The sequence below is a fragment of the Heliangelus exortis genome, chromosome 1 (genome assembly GCF_036169615.1).
Source record: "Heliangelus exortis chromosome 1, bHelExo1.hap1, whole genome shotgun sequence".
NCBI lineage: Eukaryota > Metazoa > Chordata > Aves > Apodiformes > Trochilidae > Heliangelus > Heliangelus exortis.
The window spans coordinates 182,777,633-182,803,008 of NC_092422.1; the positions used below are offsets into that span (position 1 = coordinate 182,777,633).

General features: G+C 38.0%; 1 protein-coding gene across 2 annotated transcripts in view; it reads right to left on the reverse strand.

The window, feature by feature from the left end:
* The window catches only part of SLC2A13 (solute carrier family 2 member 13), a 149,890-nt gene that overhangs the window by 102,968 nt on the left and 21,546 nt on the right, over positions 1 to 25,376 (reverse strand). For both annotated transcript variants that reach the window (XM_071733897.1, XM_071733896.1), the window contains exons 2-3: positions 15,969 to 16,128; positions 9,566 to 9,774 (exon numbers count right to left, since the gene is read on the reverse strand). In XM_071733897.1, the coding sequence (XP_071589998.1) occupies positions 9,566 to 9,774; positions 15,969 to 16,128 (369 nt within the window). The remainder of the gene's footprint in view (positions 1 to 9,565; positions 9,775 to 15,968; positions 16,129 to 25,376) is intronic.

Below are 25,376 nucleotides of genomic sequence, written 5' to 3' on the forward strand. Positions count from 1 at the left end.
GGAAATAATTATTCAGATGATAAAAGGAAAAGGTGGTGCTTACTCCTTCTCTTCTGAAGTAGCACGAGGAGGAAGCTCTTTTCTAGCGCCTTGACTCTATAACAAGACTAGCACACCATTAAGAAAACAAAACCAAAATACAAATACAAAACAAACAAGAACAAGAAACAAAACCACAACAACAAAAAAGCCCAAACCTAAACAACCATACACACAACCAAAACCTAAAGAATAATTCTAACTTTTTGCTGGCCAAATTACAAATAAAACACAATTCTGAACCAGTTCACCAATTGCAAATAACGGTTAAACAGAATTAACATGAAGAAAGAAACTGCTTCTCATCTCCCAGGTAAAAGCATTAGATCTAAACATATATGCTAGATGAAAAATCATCATGGAAGTACTATGCTATTTTTTATTTATTTTTAAAGGTAGAAATCCCAACAATTTGCTTTCTTAGCATAAGGAAAACTCAAGAATATTTGTGTAAGAGAGTTTTCAAAATGTATTTGAAGGCACACCAGCAACATGCATAGCAGCAAACTGCTTTATTCTTTCCTTTTTTTTTTTTTCATGATTCCATTTTCAGTCAAACAAAACACAATCCAAGCCTGGCAGCATGCCAATTGTGACAGACTTCACACTGGTTGGCAAGATTTACTGAAATGTTTAGTGCATGAATACTCTGGATTAACTACTGGGAGGCATGCAAGGATAGCTGCTTATTCTGTACCAAATCAGGTTCACTAGAACAAAGCGTCTTGAAAACAGAAGAGATTAAAAAAAAAAAACAACGGGTGTTATTTTAAAAGGCAAGAGGCAAAGATGAGCACTGGGCAAAAGTCAGGCTAACAATACCTTCATGAAGGTCTCCAGAAAAAACAAGCCCTGACTAGCTTGCAGGAACAGAATATGGCCTTATATAAAAGAATTAAGTATGAACACTGTTTAAAATCCTTTTCCCCTCCCCAGTAGTTTCTTGCTATTAAGAAAGTGCTACAATTTGACCATGCTGTATAAACACTGGATTCACCTGACCACAGAGCCAACAAAAAGCTTCTGTTGTTGAAGAATCATTAACATGGTTGGACAAAGTTCTGCCCTTGTGGAAAGCCTGTCATATGGGAGGCAGTAGTCTGCTTTGATGTGATTCTTACAACACTGCAAAGCAACATTAATTTTAAAAGGAAAAAAACCCTGAACTACAAAAAACCCACCCCAAATGTACTTCTAAAATTTTTATGATTATGGTGAAAAGGCTAAAGTGGGATCAATACATAAAGTTTGCTCAGCTACCTGTCTGTTACTTTTATATGTAAATATTATTACTAAAAATCTTAAAGCCATTTTAGAGTTTCAACTCATCTTCACAAGGTCAGAGAGCAAAGAAGCTGAAATATTATCTCCAACTTCCGCCACAGAACCTGCTTTAAGAGCTAAATAATGGATCATATTACTAAGCTTAGTGAAGTGTTATAATTAGTGCTCAGCAGCCTAAAGAAGTTTACCCCTTTTCCTATTAATATTTTCACACAACACTGTGTATTTTGTCTGAATCCCTGCTGCATGTAAACAGGCAGCTCAAGTGGGGGCATTCAGCTTAGAATTGTGTATTCAGTGCAGATGCTGGATCCAGCAGGGAAACGAGTAAGAAGCAGGCCTTTTGTTTGGTTTGGTTTTCTTTTTTCTCTTCTCTTCTTTTTTAATTAACTGAGCTCTTGAGCGCTATTAGCAGCTATAGTAGCACCATAACTTTATTACTTCTTAAGAACAATACACATAGATAAAAAAGCAAATCCCTAATTTCAGATGAGAAACAAGGACATCATGTGTAGCCATGTCAGAAAAAGACAAAGGCCCAAAGACCAAATTCTGCAGTGAATCTGAAGGCAGCGTGTGCCCATCTCTCACACAGGAATGCGCAAGAAATTTCAAATTTTATTTCCCATCTGTAACACATCTGGGCTGCTCACATTCCAGGCATCCCACTCCAAACCAAACCTGCTCTTCAGCATACTAACTCCCAGGCTCAGTCTTTCTTTGTCCATTCAGACCAAGGAGGCAGGAGCCTGGTGAGCACAATGGCAGCCACAAATCCTGGCACTGCACTTTGGGGGAGATTATCACACTGCCATCACTGCTGGCTGGCCTCAAGCCACCAGCTAAATGTGGTAGCCTTCCCTTGAGCAGATGTATTGCCTTTTTCATTCCTACCCCAGCATTCAAGTCCTACAGCTCTCTTTTATCAACATAAGCTTCTCTCTTATGCTCACCTCCCTTCCTCAGGCTGGTGTAACAAACCCGGGTGTTATGGACACTCTGTCTCCCACCACTCACCTTCTCATTTCTGTGCTGAGTAAAGAATGAGTCTTAACACTGCTCAGGTTGGGCTTGCCTCTCAGCAACGCAAGAACCTCTTTCTTCCAGTAGTCTTTTTTTGGCCTTTTTTTCCCCCCGCCTTCTCCTATTTCTGGTCTTTTCTGCTTCCTTTGCTTCTTTACTCTTAGACATGTTATGCAGATCAGTTTTTCTTTTTGTTGACAAAAATATTCACCTCAGGTCCTTCAAGTTCACTTCCACCAGGAACCTTCAGTCCAGCTTTCCTAAAATCTCACCACAAGCCACACTATTTTTATGTCTTTCCCCTGGACGAACTGGGAAGGAACTATTGTAAATGTCTGCAATTATAAATGCTGTTTAAAGCTTATGCTATCATATAGCAGACTTATTAACAGGCCAAATTATACAGCTAAACACTACTTGTAAAAAAAAAAAATATATACTTATTTTATGACTTTTTAGAAGTGAACTGAGCTCACAGAAGGTGTGGAAGTTTGAGCCAGGACCTGATACCTTCTAGAAATTAATCTAAGCCAAGTCAGACTAGCTTGTTGAAAGAGAAAAAACAAGTAGTTATGTGTTAAAGGGAGAAGATACTTTTTTGTAAGTTTGGAGTATTGTAACTAGCTCTAACAGAAAACAGACATGAAACACCTGAACAACTACCCGAAAATGCTTAATTTTTGCTGTGCATATTAAAAAAAAAAAAAAAAGCTAATAATAAGCACAAGTTATAAATCTCTATTTATATCCCTATTTTATATAATCCCTATTGTCCCTGGACAAGACTAAAACAAAAACTGCTATCCTTATCCACAGCCACTCCTCCAGCCAGCTTTCTCTTTAGAAGAATAACATTCTCATGAAAGGATATTAAACCCTATTCTTCTCCCAACATTTTTTTCCTCTCTGAAATGTGTTTTCACAGAACAGATACCTGCTCATAAGTGTAGGAAGCAGCTGAATGTTCAGTGATGCACTGGGACTGGAGTGGAATTCAATGTTTCCAGCCATGTTGTCCCACAAGTGACCTCAGATGAAGAGCAGAATTTAATACTACCTGAACATTAGCAAATTCAGCTTCAAACTGTGAGTAATGTTATTTGGCTTAAAACAAAACTATTATGCATAAATTTATTTTTGAACTGATAAGAGATCATGTCTTCTTAATTTTATTTTTTTTTTTCAGACTTGTAGCTCAAATTCTCTGTAGGCTTCAGAAGCTGTGAACTAATGCATAGCTTTGTCAACACTGTCAATAGAAAGTTAATTTGAATTCCAGAAGCTGCGTAGTGAATCTGAAGCAGGGAAAAGAAACAAAACCAGATCAAACTCTCCTGCCTTACAGTGCTTCCCTATACTTACATGAAGTTAGTTCTAAAACATACATAAAACATACATCTGAAGCAGTCTGCCCAAAAGGATCTTCAGACAGGCAATTAACCACCATTTCCAGGTAAACAATCAATTTATGTCAGCACACTGAAAAATATGGTGAAAGATGAGGGACTGATTTTGGCCAAAAGCCCCAGAACTAAGGCCAGCTTAAAACACCCTGCCAGGTAAATACACTAATACCAGGATTCCTAAAGTATACAGACATTCCCAAACTCGGGTGAGCAAACTAAAGGTAAAGCAGAACTGTAAAATAACAGAAATAAACTATAACTTTAAAAATATAGTAGTCATATTTCTATGCAAGGAAGAAAAACAATAGTTGCTCTTTGTAGACTATATTTCTCAAAAGTCATACCTCTGAGAATAAGTCACAGTTTTAAAAAGCACTTTAGAGTTAAAAAAAGAACCAGAAAATCTCATATCTATTAATTGCTTAAGACAGTAATTAATACTTTCAATAGCCCTTCCCAAGTTTTGTAGAAAGCTCTTGTTACCTGATTGTCCACTGAACTGAGTAAGCATACTTTTTCAAGACCAAATGGTCATGAAATGGTCCATGGTTTATTTGCCTGAATTGCATGAACTTTTAATTACCCAGAGGAGTGCTTTTTTGTTGTGTTCAACTCAAAACAAATCCAATGGAGACATACGCAGGAAGACTTTTTATTCTAAAGGGAACAGATGAAGAAAAAATTCTATATATCAAATAGTTAAAACACAAAAAAGAAATGGAGACATATCTTTCAAGCATCTCTTTCATTGGCAACACTTTCCACAAAATCCAAAGGCAAAGCCCACCTGAAACTGACCCTTACATTTGGTATTGCCACAAGCAAGAATTTCAGGCTACAGTTACTACCAGCCATAATAGATTTGTGGGTTTCCTCAACAAATCCTTAGCCAAACTACTTTGTTTCCTTTTAATCCAAATACTTCCATACAATTTCATGGTTACAACAGCCACTTAATTACCTGAGAGAAGTTCACTTCAAATAAGGATCTGAGTGCCTGGAAGTGGAATGATTCTGAGTTTTCTGCACAGTCCTCATAGTACATCTCAGTGTTACTAAGTTTCATTAAATAAGATCCCAGCTGATGTCTGATAAGCATATCTGTACCTTTTTTAACACCAGGTATACCCTAGGATAGAAACGACTCTCAGAAGTAAGGGGAGAATTCTGATTAGGAATTAAAATACTGAAAGCTTCCAGTAAATCTCTAGAAAGATGCACGTCAAATAATTCCATCCAAAGGCATAGCCAGGAATACGAACAAGTTAAAATATTACTTAAGAAGAAATGGAAATATACTGGAATAAGGAAGGACTGAAGGTCCAGACCTCCTACCTAATAATATTCTATTTTAACTGACAGTTGGGTAAAGTTATGAGCAGAAACCTCATGGTAATGAGGTGATTTTACCTTTATATTATACATTCCCAACAAGATAATACAAAATCTATAAAAGAAGACTGATTCACTGATCCAATAGAAAATTAGCAAATTAAGTGAGACAAGCCTACAGGAGAGAAAGCATGGTAGAGACATATTTTTCTTGGTCTCACACAAAAAAGCTAAGCTATTACAAAGAACATATAAAGAATAATCATAATAACATAAGAAAATGTCTGATTTAGAACCAGTGTCCATTGCATAACATTCTGGTAATGGTAGGTTAAATGTAACTACAGTGTAATAATTAATTTTCTAAATCATTCAGTGAATTTCACAGACACAGCATGGTTCCATGCACCACTGAGCCTCAATAGTTTTACATAGCCAGAATTACTAAGCATAACATGGAAAAAAGATGTCTTCATGATCAGAAGTTTACACATATACATGCATAAGAACAGACAGTAAAATTTAAAGGTTCAAAGGCATAGAGGGTAAAGCCAAGAGTCTCAACCCTAATTCACATGGTTGGATGTGAAACATGGTTGGGTAAATAGGGTTGGGGGAGATGACACAGTTCTCCTAGTATAATTATGATGCAAGGTTATACATCCTTCATCTAACACAAAAATAAATGTCTAGTCTTAATGCAAATGACGTTCATTTCATCAAGATGTTAAGTTAGTAATACTCATCACTTCTGATTTCACGTTTGCAGATGCTTTCACACAGAATGATAGTGCAAACTGATACTTTTCTGTGATTTGCTTTGAACACTGGAGTATAGTCAAACATATGGGAAATTAATGGTCTATTTAAAATGTTTCTGTTGGGTGTGACAATGACTTCTTTCCAGTCCACTGGAAAGTCCACTACACTGCCATTCTGTAAGACTTCTACAAAAGATGTGCTAGATACCTTCCTTTACTGTCACTCCACAGTGCTTGCTCCAGAATGAGCACTGCAAATCCCTTTCTAATTCACTTAGGAGCACAAGTTACTTCATCTCCACCTGCTGTGTATTAAGCCACTGTGCCACTGCTTACCTGCATTGCTATGACTTGCCTGTTTTTAACTAAGGTGCAGTATAGACCTCTGCCTTAACTGTACTAAAACCTACAATTCAGCAGCAGGACAAGTCAGACGTGTTGCTAAGAAGTCACTCCAGAACTCCCTCTTAGCAATGTCTTTGATCCTTCCCTTGGCTGCAAACCCCTTCTAACCATTCTCTCCACTTTTTGCTCCTCCAAGGCTTCAGAGCCTGAGCCCAAGCACCGGGAAACTGGCAAGATCCAGAGTATTTGAAGCAAAGGCCACTTGCCTATAAACCACTGCTTCCACAATTCTTGGGGAGCTCTCTTCTCTGTAACATCCTCTTCATTACTCCTTCTATCCTTGATTTGCCTACCACCAGCTCCCTTTCGTACTACAGCCCCAACATCTGAGAGGGAGATGATGATAAAAGATGATTAAATGGAACTGTCTTGTAATATTCCCACAGAATGCCATGCCCTCCCTTTTCCTTCTCAAAATGCAAGGTCACAACACCAAGTCACACTAGTAGAGAACAGAGCATGCAAAAGCAGTATTCATGACTGCCAGAAAAAAAATGTCATTTGCATGACCAGTCATGGGGAAAGTATTTGTCAAAAGGAGATCCTTTTCCTGATACCAATCTGAAAATGCTAACATATAAGCATACTAAACAGTATCAGCAGCAGTGACTTGGCAGAATGTATTGGAAAGGATAAAGAAACATGAATCATTTGCTTAAGAGGTATCCCACGTGGAACAGAATACTTCTGAAACAGAAATCTGTTGCTGAAGGCATTTTTATCATTTTCAAGACAGAATGTGCTTGATGACCACACAGAAAATGAACTTTTCTGGTTTTATGACAGACATTACAGCCAAATCTTAAAGAAAGTATCTTAACACAGATTAAGTGATTCCTTATTTCCATTACAAGAATAGTTGATGAAACAGTTACAAAAGCCACTGTTTTTAGTGTGAGGCTTAAGAATATGTTATCCCTATGTTCTGTTACTCCCTGGAAGAGAAGAAGGCAAATACAGGCTTCTTTTCACTTAAGAGAACAACACCCTACAAAACTGGCAAAGATGCTCATGTATCAATTAATGAAAAAGAACACCTGTTCTTTTTCAAGAAAAGGAAAGACATAATTATCTAAAAGTAAGATGGACATATTTTCAATCTATGAAATTTTCACCCATTTAATGCCACATACACAGTCAGTTTAGGATCATTAAAGCTTTTCATAAAACCTGGAACGATGACCATGGAATCTGATAGGAACTACTACCATCACTATTAACTAGTGTTTTAAAACACTGTCTGCCACAAGTAGGAGAAATAAGAATAAGAAGCTCTAAGGGAATATATCAAAGAAATGGCAAAAAAATATATACATAGCAAAATGAAGTAAGAAGTCTTCCCAGAAGCACACATTTGAGTAGTCAATACTTGAATAACTGGGAACAAAATAATGAATAGTAAGTTCCTCTTGCACTCTGCATGCCAAATTCAATACTGAAGATCCAGACAACTCCTCATTAATTACAATTTAGTAATACTTGTAAGTTCCACCTGTAAATCACAGAAAAGTAACAAAAAAAAAAAGTATGTTTTGATGCTAACATGCAACATATCTTGTCTCAACAACAAAGTCTTTGGGTTAAATGGGATGAGGTGTAATTATTACCAAGTTATAATAAAAAATGAGAGTTCCTGTAACTACCTAATGCCTATTTGCTAAGCACTTGTAACAAGTGGGACAGTTTATACTTCTAACTACCATCATTTTTTAATGCCCTTTGGTGACAACGCTGAAGCTGTAGATTACCTGAGAAGAAATCACAGAGACTCCTCCTAGGAATGTGCTTGATTTAATTAAACTCAAGGAACACAGTAAGTTAAGGGTTGGGGAGTGTGTGTGTAGGGAAATAAGACCAGCACACCCCAGAAAGCTAAAAACCTCATAATTAGGGTGCCAGTCTAAGCTGCAAACACAGAGAGGACTGATTTAACAACTCAGCTGGAGTCCTCCTGCAGCTTTACAGCACAGCATTTCACTTATATACACAGTGAAACAGCAGCACTGGCCAAGATTTAAGACAAACAAGGTCATACCCTATAGCCCAGTGAATAAAAATATGAGTGGATGGGTCAAACACCGGTTCCTTTTATTTCTGCAAAGAATAAAAACTTTGATAGTGGATAGTAAGTAGCTCTCCAAGGAATCAAATAGCCAAATCCCTAATTAGGATCAACAACCTCAGCACAGGACTCTTAAGCCCAAGCTGATGTATGAATATCCACTTCAACTTTTTATCAAATTAACTTCAAAATATTTTGTTCCCCTCTCCCAAAATGAAGAACAAGAAAAAAGCATCCAAAGCCTAAAAAAATAAAATAAAAAAGGGAGAAAAACAATCCAGCTGTACTTCACAGTGGTGATCAGTATTTTGAAAACACCTTCTCTAATGGCAAATAACTTTTTCCAGCTACCTAATTATTAATTGTAAGGCACAAAACCAAACCCAATGAGGCAGTGAGGTTAGGTATTATAAGGCGCTGAATCTCAACTTAGACAGACGTAAAATAACTTCCTTTTTTTTTTTCTATCAGCTCTAAGAAGTTACAGTATTTTCCTATCATTATTAAGGAAGCAAGGATTAAGATGAGCCTTACTTAAGACCCTTAGTTGAGATTCCCATGATAACACTTTCAGCACAAAGCAAAGGGAAAATACACAGGAGACAGAAAGTCAATAGAATGGTAATCTTTCTTTGTAAGTACAAACATATGTATATAGATTAAGTTTTGACTAATTATGGCATAAGGATACAATAGAGTAAAAAAAGGATTTTATTTAGATGCCTTATTCTCTTGAGGGCAGAAAATAATTTTCAGAAGCTGCCTTTACTGAAAATTAATCTCTATATTAAATGCCAAGTCTTACAAATCTTTCCAGGGGCTGCTTGTCTATAATACATTCAGCCAGGATAGGGATTCTGGATAATTCAGGCATGTAAAATGCCTTCTGACCTTCCTAATATCTGTTTGGCTTTTTCTTCTGACAAAAGAAACGAAACTTCATTTTATTTATTTCCACTCTTCAAGATGTGTGTTCTGAAACTGAGTAAATTTTTGAGCATATTCTCACATAAACATAGGTGGTATAAACCTAGAATATCATACAACTTTACTTTTTCATCACTTTAGAAATCAGAATTTGCAACTGTAGAATCATGGAAACACCTGTTAATTTTTTAAGCTGTAAGTATACGAATTATTTGAAACAGCAAATCAGACAAGAAAAAGGAGACACCAAGCCTACAACTTCAACAGTGATTCCAATTTTTATCTCTTCATTGATAGGCAGAGAGGTAAACAAGCATTCAGCATACCTGCTCCAACTTCTTTTTCTTCTTCTTCGATGTTGTTTTTGATACTGTCATACTCCTCATCAATTGCCTGGTTGCCACGCATTTGAGACAGAATTCTCCGTGCTCTCTGAGTCTGCCCTTTCTGAATGAGCCAGCGGGGACTTTCAGGTAGAAACAGGAATCCAAGAAACTGTATAATTGCTGGAACAGCTGACAGGCCCAGCATGTACCTGGAAACAAGCAAATAAATGTCTAATATTTGCCTTCGAAAAATACTGTAAGACTTTTGCAGGTACTCAAACTGTAAGTTAAAAATCAAACCCTCCTCCCCTTATATTCTTTATCACCAGAAGTTAGGCATGGCTAGACTCATTTTCTGCAAGTATCTCAGAATACAGAATTCTTGTTTTCAATTCATGGAAAACTAAAAGGCATGTTGATTGTTCTGTCACAAGGGACCATACAGACACTGGTCCCTAGAACACTAAATCAGATGAAAACTGAAACATTTCAATAGTTTGGAAACTGATGACTTTGATTTGAGCTACAAGTCAAAGAAAAGAAAAACAAACACACAAAAAAGAAACAAACAGGAAAGAAAAGGAAAAGGAAAAGGAAAAGGAAAAGGAAAAGGAAAAGGAAAAGGAAAAGGAAAAGGAAAAGGAAAAGGAAAAGGAAAAGGAAAAGGAAAAGGAAAAGGAAAAGGAAAAGGAAAAGGAAAAGGAAAAGGAAAAGGAAAAGGAAAAGGAAAAGGAAAAGGAAAAGGAAAAGGAAAGGCACAGAGAACAAAAGGGTACTGCTGATGTCAAAAATGAGACTGAAATCCTGCTCCTTGTTTTACAGATATATTAAAAAAACCCAGCAAAGCCAGCCAATGAAAAATGCTTAATTTCATCGGTAATATATATACACAGACACAAATGACCAAGGAATGTGCCTGTTTTGTAAAGATATAGCTGGGTTTATTTTTGAAAAATTCTGAGTATAAGCAGAAACACTGAAATATTTCATTTCACCAGCAACAGCAATTTACACCAGATCTTTTAGGCAGCCTGCTCTTAAACCTTCAGCCAGCCACAACGTTAGGTTTTAAAGCAGAGCTGCATTTTAGATGCCCGGGGGGACGTTTACTATATACACTATATACAGGCTAGATCTCCACTCAAGGGAATTAACAAGCTTTCAAGGATCAGCACTGACACCTGTGTCAACACCCACAGATACTGTCATGATACCATGATTTGTCCCAGTTAAAGTCACTGTGGAAGAAAAGCATATCACCAACTTTCATGAGTGGTCCTGATCTATAAACTCCACATTTTTATATTCTTTCAATAAAAAACTAAGAATAACAAGAATTGAAGAACAATGTGTAGTTTTGTTCTGCTTTTTAAATCTGAGCTTTCCTCATTCGTGCTCCACTGCGATTTTTTTCACTTCCACTAAAGACTTCAAACAGTGCTGATGTCACCTGCTCATTATTGCAGCTATCATGGGTTTCACATCAGTGGTTATAATCATTAAAACACCCACAGAAACTAGCCCTCAGAATGAATACTGAGTCAGTCTGTACTCATAAATAAGTTCACATTTTGACACGACCCAGATTAGGGAGATTTGCTAATCTCTCTTCATACCCCAGGATGCATGCTTCCACACAGACAACTCAGCTGTCTCTCATCTGGATGTTTTTATAAAGCATCCTGGGAAATGAGGTTGCTAATAGAGAAGGAAAGACAGCACAGCCATCAATGGAAACCTTGTTTTAGGTCAATGCACCAAATGTATTTGTCAAGTCCTAATGCATTTTGGATCATAATGGAAAAATACTTTCTTCAAGACATTTCTAGATTTAACAAAGAAAACACTCAAAAGATAATGCAAAGAGCATGGCCATCATGGGACAACATGTACGCAGGCCAGTTTCCTCATCCTTACACTGAGACCTCAAGCTCTTCCTAAAAGCAGCAAAAAATTCCAAAGGTCATCCAGTCAGTATTGGTCTAGAAAGGCATTTGTGAGCAAGTCTCTTATTTGTTAACACTTTAAGAATGGTATAGTTCATAATTAGATTTTTAAAAAATGAAAAGCATACAGAAGAAAATAAATTCAAAACACAAAGCCTGTGGAAAGATTATTAGGTGAGTAGTCTTTAGCCAATGTGTCTAGCAAGTGTCACTAATTCACTGATGTTCTCATTCATTAATGTCTTCATTTCTTCTTATGCTATTCCCTCTTCAAACATTTTGGTAGCTGTGTACTGGAATCACCTTTACACATTCACCATAGAAGCTCACTACAATTACAGTGGTAATTGTACAGTACAATTACTTGTTACAATAGCACAATTACAGTGATATTTAGAAAGCCTTTTCTATTTCAAATGAAGAGGAGAACAAAACCATAGGGATTAAATACAAAATCACTGTATTCTGTTAACCTACAAGCAAAGAATCTTTCAATACATCTAAATAAACAGATTTAATACTTTACACTCGTATTAGCTAATTTCTGCTCCTCCAAAGCCCTTCAGCCCCTTAAATGCAGCAGCAGAGCCTCCAGAACTAACCAGTTGGGTATCTGCAATCATCTTTCAAGGCAAAAACAGGTGACACTCCTGAAAGCTTGATCCATCCTATTAAGGCTACTAGTTGGACTTTATTGGATTGTTTATCACAGCACAATAAAAAAGAAATTTACAGAAAGTGCTCACTCATTAAAGTTAGTTTCCAATCAACATGTTTCTTGTCAGAGTTGAATACAAGGAGCAGCCAAGAAGGGGAATGTTCAGTTAAGAACGCTGCAAGTTCAAGAGTTGTTGCAATTTCCAGATCAAGCAAGTATGATATAACCAATTTAGAGTAAAAGCAGGCAATTTTAGATATATGATGCAGTGAGCCAGTTTTCAGAAATCTAATATAGTTCTTTCCTATACAGAATACAAGACTTTGTACTTGAGCCCAGATGTCTAGCAGACCAGAAAAAATCCAGCATGAAATTTAATAAGTCTGCTGTAATGTTTCTCCTTCTTGGACATCCTGCTGCAAAGATGCCATTAGCACTGTTTATAAAGCTAACCTGACATAAGACAGTTTGAATATTTATTTTCTTTGGTTTATTTTTATTTAATATCCAACATTTCAAGGAGAAAGCAGAGCTGGGGAGAAGTTTCTTATTGTTTTTTTGGAGCAGTCCAATAGTAGCCATCCAGTAACTCTTAGTTTCAATAATTTTCCTTCTTACACTTGATGACTCAGGAGTGAACATCTGTGATTTCTCCCCACGTGTTTGCTGGCCACTCTTTTCAGGTGACAGACCATCTGTACTCTTTCCTCCTCAATCTTAGGTTGCAGTAAACTAGCTGAGGAAAGACAAGCACACAGGTCCCAATTAACAGGTCCAGCACTGCAGCAGAGAATCCTTGGATACCTCTTCACTAGCAAAGCTTCAGTTTCTGCCCAGTACATCATCAATAGTTTCACTTCACTTTGTTCAATTCTGCAGAAAAAGTATTTGGCCTACACATAACACATAGTATTGCTGCATTAGCAAAGCTTTCCAGCAGGAGCCAGCAGGCTGCAAGAAACAGAAACTCCTCACTATTCAACACACCATGATGAATCTGGAAGAGCAGGACCAGCAGCATGAGAAAGAGCTACCAACCAGAAATAGCAATGGAGCTCTAACCAGAGTGTACAACGTGAAAGGCTGAGAGAACTGAATTTGTGTTGCCCAGAAAGAAAGATTCCTGGGAGGAGATCTAATTACATCTTTCACAACTGAAAAGGAGCTCATAGAGGAGGTGGAGCCAGACTCTTCTCAGGTGTACACTGTGAAGAGGCAAGAGTCAATAGTTACAATGAAACAACAACAAAACATTCAGATGAAGGATGAGAGAAGACAATTCTTCTTAGTAAGAGTGACCGAATATCTGAACAAGTTGTCTTGAGAGGTGGAAATGCCCACAGCTGAAGATTTACAAAAGTCAGCATCTTGTATAGCTCTGATCAAACACGCAACCTTCTAGTCTTACTCAATCCATTTTAGACTTCCCTTTATATTTTTTTCAGTTCAGACAGGTTAGAAGGCCTGAATTATATCAGTGTAGTTCATTTTCTGTTCCAAACAACACATAAGTTACAGGAATGCAGAAGTTCTTCTCAGAGCAGTTGTGTGGCATTTCAGTGGGTGAGGGCCTCGTTCCTGTTTAAGGTACAGCAGCATTTGAAACACCCATGTTTTACAAAAGGATGACATCTACATTTGACAATTACTATTGCCTTCCACCTAATCTTCCACGTCAGCTAAATATATTTACAAATTAACATATTAAAAGATGGTAACTTGTATGTGTGTAACAAACTGGAATGAAATTTTTCACTTAAATAACATTTACATATAACTATACTTGTCAATCCTACGTCACTGCTTGATTTGAAAACTGATGCTACCTCTTTGATCTTTTACAAAGAAGTCTACATGTCTGCTTTTGTACTGCAAATATTTAAGCTAGGGAATCTTTGTTCATCTGAACAATTAAACAAAAAGCACAGCTCCAATAAATTTGTTAACTTGTATTTTTCTTCCAGGATGCTAGTAATTACTGAAACACATGCTACAAACACATTCTTACCTCCCATGTGTCAACCCCCTAATGGGAAAACCAGACTTACATCCACAAAAGCTTTCCCTAGCTGAATCTCGAGCCACTGAGAAACTGAACTCAAAAAATCTGCCTAAACAGAAAGTGCACAGCACCTGTAACAGTGACTTAGAGCTCCTTTTCTTAGTGAGTATCTTTACTTGTCCATTCCTCCCATCTGCCCCCATGCATAGGGAGCATTATATTAGGAAACTACTTAGGCTAAAAGTGGATTTAAAATAATAAAACAACTCCTGAATAACTGGCATCAGGGATTGAATACTTCAGTTTGTATTTTAACTAGAAATGCATTACTGCATTCCATTAACACTTCTTAATATTGACCATATTTCTCTAACTACAGAAAGTGGTTAGCAGTCCTATAAGAACTGAGCTTTTCTTTCGGTGAAGGTTGTTTCTCTGTTCCCCATAAGCAGACACATAGTCTGCCAGAGAATGCAACAGTATTGTAGTCAAATGGTCATCAACAGCCTCATACAAAAATACAAAATGCTATTTTTATTTGAGCTAAAGTAATCAGTGCCTTTTCAGAAAGCACAAAGCAGAGCTAAACCTAAAATTAATTTAAATTAACAAAATCTGCATGACGTAACTTTTTTCTTAAGGTCAAAATGTAACCTCTTTTTACAAAAGATGCAAAGGAAGCAATCACATAGACAAAGAGTAAAACTCTCAAAATTCTCAACTCTTCAGACATACACAAATTAAACCATAGATTCATTAAGAAGAAAATGTTAAGTTTTTTGTATAATGTGTATTTCTTTACACAATATAAAGAAATCAGCTTCCAAGTTCTTCTATGTACCAAGTCCCAAATTAATTTTTTTCTAATTTAAATCTCAAGCATCATTGCAACTCGAAATCCTTACTCAGCTCCATTTGAATCCAAAGAATGCAATAATATTCATAGTGCATGTTTTTGGGTTGCAGTAGAATGCTACAAATTCTTTTCAAATAGCAAAATTATTCCAGGCTGTAGGAACCGAAATGTAAGGTACTAAAACAACATGAGTCCCTTTTCCAAGAGTGCTTCAAGAGGAAAGTATAATTAAGTAGAAGTAGCCACAAGGTGGAATGTGCAGACTAAGTTACTCCTCTTACACATTTCTGTTAATTATTTTTTCAAATCATCACTGCAACCAAAATACTGAACCACTGAAATAACCTCTCTCAAATGACACATCACCATAAAGATGGTAGGTATAAGGCTATAGTCCAGAAACACCCAGTGATGTCTACAGGAAGAACATAATACTCAGAAAATAGAGTAAACTATATTCATATCAATCTATAGCCTAAGCTTTTAACTACAAAGTTATGTTACAATATCCATTCTTTCAATTCTGATTTGATTACTACAGCTCAGATCAAGAGTATTCTAAATACACCTCTGTTCTGCACATACAGCATCGTCGTTACTGGAAATCTGCCTTTCAAAAAAATCAGCATGTAATTACTTTAAAGCAGAGGCAAGCTAGTTCCATAAACACAATGACAATCATTCAAGCTAGCTGATGCATATGTATTGCTCATCCATTTTAAAGTTTAGTAAAGTCAAAAAACCCAATCATCCTGTGAATATTAAGCCTAAGTGAAAGCAGTATGGATAGCATTGAGGAAGAGTTTAATATTAAAGTTCCATTTCAGTACACAATTTTACCACTCTATATGTAAACTCCATTTTACCAACAAGAATTAGAATAGCTGTCAACCAAATCAGAACCATGCCAGTTCTGCTTTTAGCAAGGAAGACTCACAAACCTCCATCCATCCTTTGCGAGGTAGCTGAAGATTCCATCAACAACACTTGCAAAAAACTGCCCTCCAGTGATGAACAGAGTGTTAATGGTGACTAATCTGCCTCTTAAGTGCGGTGGAGCAACTTCTGCGATGTACACAGGCACAGTCATAGATGCTACACCTACAAGAGTAAATTAGAATACAGTTATAAAATCAAGAGATACTACAACCTTTTTAAAATAACGTAATATTTTACCACTTTAATGGAAAGAGCTGGAAGGATTTGATTTCTAGGTTACAAAAGATGAAAAGAAAAATACTACTGAACTATAAAAGAATAGCCCAGAGCAAACGAGTACACACACTGGATGCTGGCAGCTGCATTGCAAGCTCAAAGTGTGATAGAATGGTATCAGGAATAACTCGTTTAAATTCATATTGCATGTATGCCAAGATTGTATGCTAAGATTTGGAAAAGCTGCCTGCCCATGGCTTGGATGGACATATACTCTGCTGGGTTAAACACTGGTTGGATGTCTGGGCCTGAAGTGTTGTGGTCAATGGAGTTAAATCCAATTGGTGGTCAATCACAAGTGGTGTCCCCCAGGGCTCACTGCTGGGGCCACTCCTGTTTAACATATTTATTAATCATCTTGATGAGGGGATCAAATGCACCCTCAGTAAGTTTCCAGATGACACCAAGCTGGGAGGGAGTGTCAAACTGCTGGATGGTAGAAAGGCTTTACAGAGGGACCTGGACAGACTGAATTGTTGGGCTGAGACCAACAGCATGAAATTCATTAAGTCAAAGTGTCAGGTCCTGCATTTTGGTCACAACAACCCCAGGCAACACTACAGGCTTGGAGAAGAGTGGCTGGAAAGCTGCCTGGCAGAAAAGGACCTTGGTGTATTGATTGTCAGTCAGCTGAATATGAGCCAGCAATGTGCCCAGGTGGCCAAGAAGGCCAATGGAATTCTGGCTTGTATCAGAAACTGTGTGACCAGCAGGACCAGGGAAGTGATCCTGCCCCTGTACTCAGCACTGGTGAGGCCTCATCTCGAGTACTGTGTTCAGTTTTGGGCACCTCAATACAAAAAGAACACTGAGGTGTTGGAGCAGTCCAAAGAAGGGTACCAAATGTGGTGAAGGGTTTGGAAAACATCCCTTATGAGGAGCAACTGAGGATGTTGGGTTGGTTTAGACGGGGGAAGGGAGGCTGAGGGGAGATCTTATCACTCTTTACAAATACCTGAAAGGAGACTTTAGCGGGGGTTGGTCTCTTCACACTGGTGACAGGACAAGGGGAAATGGTGTCAAGTTGTGTCAGGGAGATTCAGGTTGGATATCAGGAGAAATTTCATTACATAAAGGGTTGTTAAGCACGGGAACAGGCTCCCCAGGGAGGTGCTTGAACATCCATCCCTGAATGTGTTTAAAAATCACCTGGATGTGGTGCTTGGGGACATGGCTTAGTGGTGGGGCATAAGCAATATTTAGGTTCAGGACAAGGTTGGATTCAATGATCTTGAAGGTCTTTTCCAGCCTGAGCAATGATTAATTAAAAAGCATACAGTAGTATTACTTCCTATAAATTACACGATAGCTCTAATGAGCCATTTATGCAAAAGATGTGCTCATGGGGAACACACAGAGGAGAAGGCACACACACAGAGCCCATAAAAACAGGAGTTCAATGGTGTATAAATAGAGCTGTGTGCAGTACATGCCTTAGTGATCCAAATCCAGCAATAAATTCATACTCTCATTTAAAGGAAATTTGTATCCCTATTTCCTTTAAGAGAACCAACAGTGACAACCAGCAGCAATTTTTGTAGTTAAAACTGGTGTCAGCACACACACACACAAAACCACATTTTGACTGAAGCCAGCTGAGATAAGAGGAGCACAGTAAGCAGAGCAGAAGCAGACATCTCATCTTTCAGCCTAGGGCAGCTCCACCACATCCACACTGACAGCCCCATACCAGTATAGGCCAGTGACTTCTCCCAGCAGGAAAGGGGGTCACCTAAAGTTGTGCAGGCAGTTCCTGAAACACAGCTACAGTGCTCAACTCATGGCATGGCAGAATGGCTTCCTTATAAAATGGTGGAGGCTTCAGCCAGCACCCCACTGCCTGGCTGACTCACCAAACTAAGAGTACAAAATCATCTCTAGCAACATGGTTAGCCTGATAGAACTGCTGGGAGCCTCCAAAAGCTCCAGTGAGGAATACAAATTGTTTAATAATAAAATGCTGTCAGAAGATCTTTTGTTATGATAGGTAAAGGCTCGCAGCAGCCTCTCAGTATGATAACCCAGCTCCTGGCAGTGCTTCCCAGGACGAGCTAATGCCTCCTCCTCCTATTGACTGAGCAACCCATATGGAATTTAAAAAAAACCCCACATAAAAGTGCCAGGAAAAGTAGCATTAAAAATTTATTCAACCATTTTTCAAAGCCAACCAGAATGCACCATGGGAAAATGCATCCAAATAGCCCTTTGCATGATTGATAGAGAAGCAATTTATCAAATGCTGTCCTCCATTACAAGTATTATTCTCACATCTTTCACACCAGCATTTGAAATAATTACAATTAAAATTATGTAGACAGCACATATGTAAGAGAAAAGCCATTATGGGAAAGCACAGAAGCACTGAGAATTCACAAAAGGCAGCAGCCCAGGAGGAGGAGGAGGGTAAGGGCCCTACAAATCCAGCAGCCCTTTTCAAATCATGGAAATGAAATAGTATGATTGAATGCAGAGCAATAGGAATGAAATGAGAGACCAAGCCCTGCAAGACAGAGCTGACAGGCATGGAAAAAACAGGCAACATATGGTTGTGCTTCTGTCTTTCAGGGCACATAAGGAGAAAACTGACCACCCTTACAACCTTGGAAGCTACTGAAAGTTACACCCCATCCTCTCTCACGCCCTGCAAACACAGATATTAAAAACTTTAAAAAAATAACATACACACCCAAGAAGGATATTTTTGAACTAGCTAATCATCCACTGAAGCTAATTCAAGGGGTGAAGATGGCAATCTGTATGTGGATTTTACTGGAAAGTAGTTAGAAAGATGTACACTATCAAAACCAAGATAAGTTTTGTAAAAAGCTACCTTTCCCCCCCAACTCAGTTCATAGCGAAGGCTGATTTTACACAGAATCTGTAAAATTGCTCAAAACATGGCAGTCAAATCTGCTTTTCAGGCATCCAAAAAGCCAAGCCACACCACTGATGAGACCAACAACTATTGCTAACATTTAGTGCACATCAGCAGTCCCGGGACACTGCTAGAACCAACACAAATGCACAACTTGCCATTTAGAGGTGAAAATAAAGCCTGCTGCTGTTAAATTAAGGATAGTACTAGAGTTAAAATGTGTTTGCAGACTGTCTTGAACAAGAAGTACCAGGACAGCAGGAGGTTTTGTCTTTCTGCTGCTTTCTTGCTACCAAGTTAATGACTACAGGAATCATCAGAGGGACCTGAACAGTCCCATCACAAGTCAATGATACTAAGCTGGGATTAATACAATAGCTGAAATTATTTATTATCAAACCTGTGATGAGCAGTTCATGAATTTTTAGGAAAACCTAAGGAGTTTTAGTACAAAATCACACAAAATTGTTTGGATTGTTAGGACACTTGGAAATCATCTAGTTCAACACCTGTTCAAGTAGGGTCAGCTACAACAGGCTGCCCAGGACCATGCTCAGTTAGGTCTTGACCATCTCCACAGGTGTAACTCAAACCAAAATGCCTCTGGGATTCTGCAGCTTCCATGTCAGCTTTCTTATCACGAGACTTATTACAACATTGCTGTGAAAAACAGCCTTTTTGGCTTCGTAGTCAAACCTTACTTCCTCTCCTGGGTTTCCCAAACACAGAGGTTCAAAACATGCAAACAAACCTCAGTTCAAAAGATAAATTTCTGTTACACATTTCCAGTTATCATTTAAATATCAAAACATCCTGTGTTACTCTGAGTCTGAACCAGAGTGTGGCAGGAGGCTTCAGGAAACGGGAGGAGGCAATTAGGAAAGCCTCCCTGGTTTGTCTGGCTGCTATCCAGAAGCCTTCACACACAGAAACAAAGTTCTTTCAAAAAAAATCACCATGAGTATAAAATGCTATTATGAAACAGATCAAATTAATGAAAAAAAAATCATACCACTTTAAGGGAATAGACTTTTACATTCTGTTATTTACATTACAGATTTGCTTTCAACAGCCTTAGAATGCATCAACATCTTCCAGATTTTCCTCCTTCAATTTCAATTTAAGACATGTTAGAACGCAGGAGAGTAATTTCTTGTGAAAAGGCAGAGAAGGAAGCAATTAAATTGGTATTAAATGATAATCAACTATAAAAAAAAATCTCTAAAATACATAATCGGTACTCATTATTTAGTTGTTTTAATAGATAGGTATTAAAGAAATTTTAAAACAAAGAACAGCTTTCCTAACAAAATAAATATGGCTGCAATGTTATCTTTTCTTACTCTTTCATAAAAAGAATGGTTTAATTTAGTCTTAGATGACATACTGTAATATGGTCTCACTGTTAAACTGCTCACATCAAATATAAGATTCTTCCTACAGGCAAGTATATTACTACCTAACCAATAAAGCTAGTAAGTGACAAGATGTGAGGAAAAGAAAATCAAAACAACTAACTGGAAATCTGTCAGAGAAATTTTAAGCACCACAGCTATAAAATCTGAGGAGAAAGACCAGACAAGCCCAATCTTTATCCATCTGAGTAAGCAAGGCATTAGCCTTCTTCCCTTGTTAAGAATACGGTTCAGAAAAAAATATAATAGAAGGTTCATTAAATTTAGACCATCTAATTATAATACAGGAAGCATTATTTAACACGATGGACCTAGATCGTCACATTAAATGTTTTTTCCCTTATAAGATCACTTGAAGACTAATTACTAGAGCTGCTACTACAGTCTGCAGACTTACCATTGGAAAGAAATGACAAGAGAGTGCACAGCTCAATTTTAAGACAATCTTTAGAAAGCAGATGTAGAGGCATCCTCAAGTAACACCATCCAGACAGGTGTTTTCAGTATGAACATGTAAGTACCACAAATAACTCATGAAAAATTCAGAAATGAAGTCAACAAACCTAGTGACAGAAGTGACAAAAAGGGTCATGAATGAGAACCCAAATGATAATTAGGAGAATTAAAAATATATCATAAGAAATGAAATTAAGGCAGCAAAACAAAAGGACTAAAAGAATTCAAGTTCTTGGGAATAAATACTAAGGAAACAGAATAATTCTGAAGGCTTTTTTGCAAGGTCAGATGGATATAAATGTATCTGTAGACACCAGGACTTCCACTATAGCTCCAGCTGTGCATCTAGCAGATGTGAGGGAAGGTGTGTCATAAAAACAGATGAGCAAGAAAAGCAGAAGATGGCGTATGGAACAAAAGGCACTTTTATTCCTATCATAATTCAAAAAGTTGTAAGGTAGAGGGATGCAAGTGCCACTCATTTCACAGGCATCAATCAATAACTAGTGTCAGGAGCAGCAAAAACATTGGTAAGGCTTTTGTTGTTGCTGTTCAGATTACCACACAAAAGGTTCAGAAACACAAGAGATAGGTAACAAGAACTGGGTATATAAAAAAAGCTCCACACAGCCCAATCAGCCTCTCATGCTTAGGAATAAAGGAGACTGATGGTCAACTAGGAATTTGAATCATAGAATCGGCTGGGTTGGAAGGGACCTCAGAGATCATCAAGTCCAACCCTTGATCCACTACCACTGCTGTTACCAGACCATGGCACTGAGTGCCACATCCAGTCTCTTTTTAAATATCTCCAGGGACAGAGAATCCACCACTTCCTGGGGCAGCCCATTCCAATGCTTGATCACCCTCTCAGTAAAGAAATTCTTTCTAATATCCAACCTAAACCTCCCCCAGCACAACTTGAGACCGTGCCCTCTTGTCTTGCTGAGGGTTGCCTGGGAACAGAGACCAACCCCCCCCTGGCTCCAACCTCCTTTCAGGGAGTTGTAGAGAGTGATGAGGTCTCCCCTGAGCCTCCTCTTCTCCAGGCTGAACACCCCCAGCTCCCTCAGCCTCTCCTCATAGGATCTGTGCTGGAGTCCCTTCACCAGCCCAGTTGCCCTCCTTTGGACCTGCTCCAGGACCTCGATATCCTTCCTAAACTGAGGGGCCCAGAACTGGACACAGGACTCAAGGTGTGGCCTCACCAGCGCTGAAGGAGGCAGATCCAGGAGCTATTGTCTCTGTACCATGGTTGTGTCTCTCCTCCCCTCCAGATTGTTCTGACCTTTCACATCAACACCAGGTAAACCAGGGAATGCAACCAGCTAAAAGGATATCCAGCTGCCCATTAAGGTGTTTGTACCACTTAACTCCCTTAAACAGTTCAAATTGTACGAGGCCATAGGCAGGAACTGCCATGGGGCTCCAGACTGTCCAGTTGTGAAACAATCACAAAAAACCAAGCAACTGAGCCATTAATTCCTATTAACACACACACACACACAAAAAAAAAAAAAAAAGAACAATCACAGCTCATTACAGAAATTTGTATTGTTAGAAGTTCCAAATGAACAGGCAGAAACAGAAGTTACTAAAACATTTCCTGTCAGGTGAATGCTCATGGGAATGAGGCATTCTTCACCAAAAAATATAAAACTCTACTTAAGATACTTAAACAAGGTAATAGTTTGGGTTTTTTCATGTATTTAGAATGAACTTGTGAGAGCAAATTTTCATTAGAGTGTTAAACTTTAATGCAACCACTTCATTAAGAAGCTGCCCATAGTGGTTTGTACTATTTGTAAGGATTCCAAGAAGCTTTAGCAACTGATTCCACAGATGGAGGACTTGTGGAGGGAACCTGATAACAATGAAAGTTTATGGGAAATCGAATCCAGAAATAAGTATTACTAAACAGCTTAACAGAGACTGTTATCCTATGAGAGAATCTGAGTAGGAATTTAAGGTTTGGTTGTTTTTTGAGTTTTTAGGGTTCTTTGCTTGATTTGTTTGGTTTGTTATTTCAAATAGTAAATTCTACAAGCACCAGAGGGAAACTTGCCAAGCTACAGCTGAACACTATGCTAATGTTTTCTTCCAGCAACTTTGCATGAAATCTGATAAACTTCTTACATCTTGCACATTGGACATGCAATCTAAATTTAGTGCCCTGAAAAACTATTGATCCCAGAAGTACATCAGATTATACAAAGAGACTTTAATCAAGTATTTTCTTTCAGTTGTGTTCCCACAAATTATACTCTGAGGTTTGCACTTCATTTCTGAGAAGAATGGCATTCTTGCCAGACAGTAATTTTAGAACACTGCTATATTCAATATTCAAGACTACAAGGGCAGTACTTTTTGAAAGAACTGACAAGTTCCAGAATAATTGCACATTCTTTACATGTCAATCTAAAGAAGAATCCAGTTAAGCAACTTGTGGAGAGAAGAATGTCTGCCATTGACAACATGGATCCATTTTAACTGCAAAGGCCATTTATTTTAAGAGACCCTTGGCTTTCACAAACACATACGGGAGCTGCAACAACAGTGATCTCTCTTCTACAGACAAATTCACAACATATTTTAATTACATGGCTCAATCTAAACAAAAAATAAGCCCTTTCACAGCCTTGTAGTCCTTTCCTGCTGTTACAGTTAACACTTCAGCATTCAGCAATGACAATCAACACAAGAGGATATTAGAGTGCTTCATTAAATATGCTAATAGAAAGTACTTGAAAAAGCAGAGCATTTGAACACTTATAGTACATCAACAACTTTTCCTAGCAGACAAAGCTAAAATTGTCATGAAAACAGCTTGTGTTTGAGTGTGAACATGAAAGGAAAGCTCACGTCCCCTCTAATATCTAGGCCTTCCACCCACTGCACATACCCAGTAAAGTCATTATCCAGCAGTTTGTAACTGGCTAGTGAAAGTTATTCCAAGGATGATTGGCAGCACACTTTCACATTCGGATCTCTTCCCTACCTCACATTTGTAGAAGTCCATTTCTTAGCAGTGGCATCACAGCACTCAGATACAACAGAACTCTGAAATGCACAAGGGGAGTGGGAGAAATGGCTAGCATGAAACCCACATTGCTTTTTGAGGACATGTATCACCTTAACAGGCAGATTTAGGTGCATCTTCTCTAAATTGGAGGTCCAATGTCAGCAGACTTCATTAAAGTCTTGTATTTAAGAACTAATTTATTTAATCAAAGAGAGCTGATTCATCATAGTTATAGAACCTGTACTGTGGAACATCTAATACACTAAGTGATGTCAGATCTTTATGTGCCTACCTACCCACCAGCCCAAAACAGAGTGACCCAGTGCTAGAAACTTATGTTACTATGTGGTATCCAGCTGTGAAGGAGTCCAAGGCCCAGAACAATCTGAAGAAAAATAAATGAAGCTACTCACTAGTTGAGCTTCTGATTACTTCCAATTTATAGATCATATCCTAACACGCCTAGATGAGTAACTCCTGTTGGCCACAAGAAGGTTTTACACTGCATCAGTAAGGATCAAGAACATAAAATTCTTCTTTTCACAGAAAAACCCTCAAATTCTGTCCACTAGAAACAACCACTGCTGTCATATTGTAAATGCAACCCCTCAGAAAGATAGTGTTAGCCTTTGTGAATTGCATTACACGAGTCATTTCAAGTTTCAAACAGTCCCTTAACCAAAACAGTGCAAACCCAATTCCTAAAAAATCTGTGATGCTATCACTGAGTACAATTCCTGTGTAATGAAACTGCTAAAACCTTTGTCTGACATCTCCAGGGCAATATCTTCCAAGAAGAGCATAAAGAAATCACATCATAGTAGAGAGATGTGAATATTCAACAAACTCAGTAATCACAGAGGGACTATTTATCACAGCACTTGTTTTCCTACTCTGAAATCCCACAAGCCAGGGAATCTTTTTAATTTGGAAACCTGGTGGTTTTGAAATGGGAAAAGGTGACCGAGTCATAATACTTGAGGCAAGATATCCAAGAACCTACCATGTACAGGCTGAAGTGTCAAAGTCTATTAAAAAAAATGCTTACTCAGTTTATTAAAAGAAATCTTAGTTTAGCAAAATGTTGAAAATGTAAAAAGCATTTGCAATAATCTTTAATAAACCTCATGCAGTAAATTTAAAAAAATACTACTCACAGTCAGAAAACTGCAAGCATTTGGTTCTACCAAATAACATCCCAATGTAGAGGAGGATACAAAACACAGCACACCATTCTGTGGACACCAAAACAGTAAGGAGAGCTAGAAGGGGGGGGAAATACTTCCTCTCTGGGAAAACTGTCAAACGGTATGAATGGAAAAAGAATTTTACATGAAAGCAACCAGAACTGAGAATTTTTTTAAGG